Source organism: Hippoglossus stenolepis, chromosome 4 (assembly GCF_022539355.2).
Source record: "Hippoglossus stenolepis isolate QCI-W04-F060 chromosome 4, HSTE1.2, whole genome shotgun sequence".
NCBI classification, from domain to species: Eukaryota; Metazoa; Chordata; class Actinopteri; order Pleuronectiformes; family Pleuronectidae; genus Hippoglossus; species Hippoglossus stenolepis.
Genome location: NC_061486.1, coordinates 2,445,130 through 2,449,171, shown reverse-complemented (window position 1 = coordinate 2,449,171; position 4,042 = coordinate 2,445,130). Strand labels below are relative to the sequence as shown.

At 45.5% G+C, this 4,042-nt stretch overlaps 1 protein-coding gene across 1 annotated transcript; it reads left to right on the top strand.

Moving 5' to 3' along the window:
• Positions 1 to 215: 215 nt before the first annotated feature.
• Positions 216 to 1,057, top strand: LOC118105784 (putative transmembrane protein INAFM2). Its single transcript, XM_035153616.2, has one exon. It carries the CDS (start codon positions 451 to 453, stop codon positions 709 to 711), a length of 261 nt encoding a protein of 86 aa, XP_035009507.1. The 5' UTR covers positions 216 to 450; the 3' UTR covers positions 712 to 1,057.
• The last annotated feature ends 2,985 nt before the right edge of the window (positions 1,058 to 4,042 follow it).

The following is a 4,042-nucleotide window of genomic DNA, read 5'->3' as shown; positions in this document are numbered from 1 at the left end:
AATCACTGAATAAACCCAAAGTAAATGAAATGACACCATTAGCACTGTGTCGAATTAACCTACCAGGTATGATTGTGTGAAACTTAATGAATGTGAATGGAGGTCCATATAAATCATTAATCTTGTCATTGATCTTATTTTATTCATTAAATTCAAAATTACAGTGGCCCGTTTAACTTTGAAAAGCCTAACCGGAAGCGCCTCCTTCAGATCCGGCTGACTTGACCGCTTGTCCCGCGCAGCTGACTCCAGGAGCAGCCTCCTCCTGAGTTCACTTTGCCCGGTGCGCGCAGAGGACTTCGGGTCAAGGAGCTCCAGCGTCCCGCGGACACAGCACCGGGACCCGAGCAGCTGCCCTGCGGCTCAGACTGCGTCCTGCAGCCGGAGGAGAGGAGAGGGGGGGGGGAGCTGCCTGCTCTGCTGACCAGAGGACGAGGTCCCGGATCCAAGATGAGAGCGGCCGAGCGGCAGAACGGGGACATGAAGCGGAGGGCGAGCTACCCCGGGGAGCTGCGGGCCAAGCACGTCAACATGGCCAACAAGATCTGGGTGAAGGTGGCGATGGCGATCACGTATTTCCTCTGCGTGTCCGTGGCCGCGTTCATCCTGGTGATTTACTACGTGTTCTTCTGGACTCCGGACCAGCAGAACTACAACAGCACCGCCGGCCCCGCGCCACCGAACCGCACCGAGTGCGCGTCGAGGCTCTGATGATCACACTGCACGCACGCACGCACCACGCATCATGTAGGTGATGCGCACACCTGACACGAGGCTGCAGCCCGAGTTTGAGATGCTGACTGAGGACCTGAGAGAGGACAGGGGGAGGCAGCCGGGCTCTGCATGCAGTATGCAAGGGGGGGGGGGCAGGTTCTCCCCTCCTGTCCATCAGCTGGAGTCTTAGAGAATCTCCATGAATAGGTTTTGTTCTTGATTCAGTGTTTGGGAGGTTTTCACTGAGCCATGAAATGAAAGTCACACAGAATAAAAAGCTGGTGTAGCTCCTGGAGGGATTAGGAGACAACAGGCCTCTGGGCACAGACACCCGCTTTCTTTAATGTTTTGGACATAATTACAAGTTTTAGCTCCATTAAAAGTAAAAAACTTAGTAGCTTGGTGAATTGATAATGAAAATATTAGTTTAGATGCTGAGTATAAGCCTCAGTATCCAGTGCAGCGCCGCAGCTGAAGGAAACTGGATTAGATGTGATCGTCTCTCACTCAGATGCATCGATCAGGAGCAAATAATGTGTTTTCAGCTCATCAGCCTCCGTGCCCACAGGCCTGTTCAATAATCCATCCATGATTCCCACTGTTTCTATTCTAATACTTGAGGAGCTGCTCTAACCCAGCCAGTGTCTCCTGAAGAAGTTAATGCACTTTGGTTCCTTAACATCCCTGAATCCAGCCCAGGAGCTTTGAACTCCCTGTGGAACGTGCGCAACAAAGAACCTTTCAAGTACTTTACTGGAGAAACCACATCACCACCTCTCAAGAACTCCTGAACCTCAAAATACATGAAAACAAACCCTCAAATTCTCCAGAAACACTGGCACCAAATGCTGGGTCCTCCGCTGAAGAACGGCCAAAGATCCTTCTGCACCCGAAGCCCGAAACAACCCAACTCCCCCTGGAGGACATGACGGACCCACTGCTCTGCACTAACGGACATTTATTTTTAAAACATGGCACCAGAGCAACACCTGACTCTGAACTCTCCTTTCTCACAGCTGGAAGCTGTTTTTTATTCAGGTATCTAGAGGAACGTAAAGCGGTACTGTACTGTAGCAGACGTAGCATAAACTGTGATCTCCAGTAGCTCGTAGCTGTATGAAATGCAAGGCGATCACTCAATATACTCTCAGTAGTTGCAGCAACTTTAACTTTTTAGAGCAACGTTGTGTCTCGCATCGTGTCACAGAATGAGCGGGGAAAAAAATACTCAATGCAATGTCCTGTTTGTACCTCGTCCTATGATGACGCAGTTTGTTGACCTCACTTCCTGTTCCTCCTATACTCTACAGTCCCTCAATCTGCTAGACTGTTTTATTTACGATGTAGCCTTGAGAATTTATCAATATGACGTAATAAACTATGCATTTATTCCAGCGTGGGTGTCGTCATTCCGTCAGCACACTGAGGATAAAACCTGCAACCTACAAATCATGAATTGTGTAAATGAACAGTTCCGACACATTTACGGTCGACAGCCGCTCGGCCTCGAGATCCACTGAGCTTCCTCCTGTTTGTCTCCTTGTTCAGTTTCAGTTAAACTCAGAGCTCAACACATTGACAGACTTTGTTTTTTCTCCACATGAAAACCACGTCATCGCCACGACAAGTAGTCAAACACAATCAATCCCCTTGTGTGGCTGCAGGGGGCGCTGTTGCTCCGGAAAAGTGACATGGTGTCTCTTTAAATTCTAATGATGCACAGTTCTGTTCTTTAAAACAATGAGTTTTAGATTCGATTTATTATCACTATTTACATTTAATTAAAAATAAACCACAGTTCACATACATGAGGTCGACAGACTGCAGGAGGAGGGACACGTGTACTATAATAATAATAATAATAATAATAAGCTTAAAGTTTCGTGTGTGTGTGCGTGTGTGTGTGTCACTGTTCCTGTTCCTGCTTGGATCAATAGTTCAGCAGCAGCTGAGTTGTCAGCAGGTTCCTGCAGCAGCAGCAGGTTCCTGCAGCAGCAGCAGGACGAGGCTCCTGTGACTCAGCATCTCGTCGTCCCGTCCGAGCTGCAGCACTAACAACATCCTGCCGTCTCTCTGCTGCAGTTTGATTCGACACAATTCATGTTTGTGTTTGAGTTATTCTTAAACATTTAAGACATTTTGTTTTTTATTCTTCTTGTCCTGACGTTAGCACATAAACATATTGTAACACCTCTTTTATTTTATTTGAATCACAATATATCAGTAACTCTCTTACTGGGGCGAACCGAGGTCATAACCATCTGATTCCATGAGTTTACATTTCTGTCTTTCAAGCAGTAAAATCGAGTTTTATGAGGTGTGATGAAAAAAGCCAGAATATATTTTACAGTGGATTCTGTGTGTCCTCTTCAGCACCTTTGTCCGATACACTTGACCCGTGTTAAAGTAATTAGCCGGCCGGTGATCACTGGCAGGATTGATGATGCAGCTCCGCCCTGTACGATCCGATCAGGACTTCCATTACTTCAGAGCCACATGGAAACCAGCGAGTCTGCTCCTCAAACTGCTGAGCTGTGAAACCAGCCATTCAGAAAACTGTTTCCTGTTTGAGCCCTTTTGGTCCAAAGTCTCAAACATTTTCAGCACAAGTGACTCAGCCAAGGTCAAATCTGAAACCTTTTGTTTTGTCCACTTCTTTCATGAAAAGCCGAGATGAAGACTGTTCTTCTATTCACACACAAGAAGGAGCAACAGTCAGGTTTATACAAATGTTATTTTGACTAGAAGTTCTGCAGTAGGGAGATTTGGAAAGAATTTACAGCCTCAGACAACATATGACCTTCATCGTGACCTTTATCCAAACAGACCGATCACATCCAAACATTCATATGTGTAACAACAGCTCTGGAAGAAGAGACACAACAGTAATACATCATGAACAGGCAGAAAACAAGAAGTGAGGTGAGAAGCAGGAATGTTACACACATACTGAAATACAAATATGTGCTGGAAACGTAACTGATGCAGCAAAATAACACGACAGGGAAGAGAATCCAGAAAACAGAAAACATCCTCTGGACGAGCAGATTCAGCTCATTCTGAGTTTATTGATCTGAATTTAGAGGCTGACGAGAAAAATTGCTGAGATTAAACATTTTGGCAGAAATGAAGCCAGACGAGTTGTTTTATCATTAAAATTGTTCATCATCAGTTTCTTTTATAGATTTGTTTCAAGAAGAAAAACATTTAAGAGATGCATCATGTAAATCACCAAAATGACAGAACTCATTTATCCATGACACAGAACAACGGATTGTATTTCTTTCACTTTGAGCAGGTTTGACTTGTGTGATGTCGAATGTGAGGT

Excerpts from the sequence above, each read along its gene's own strand:
- LOC118105784 (XM_035153616.2), top strand. The coding sequence starts at position 451 with ATGAGAGCGGCCGAGCGGCAGAACGGGGACATGAAGCGGAGGGCGAGC.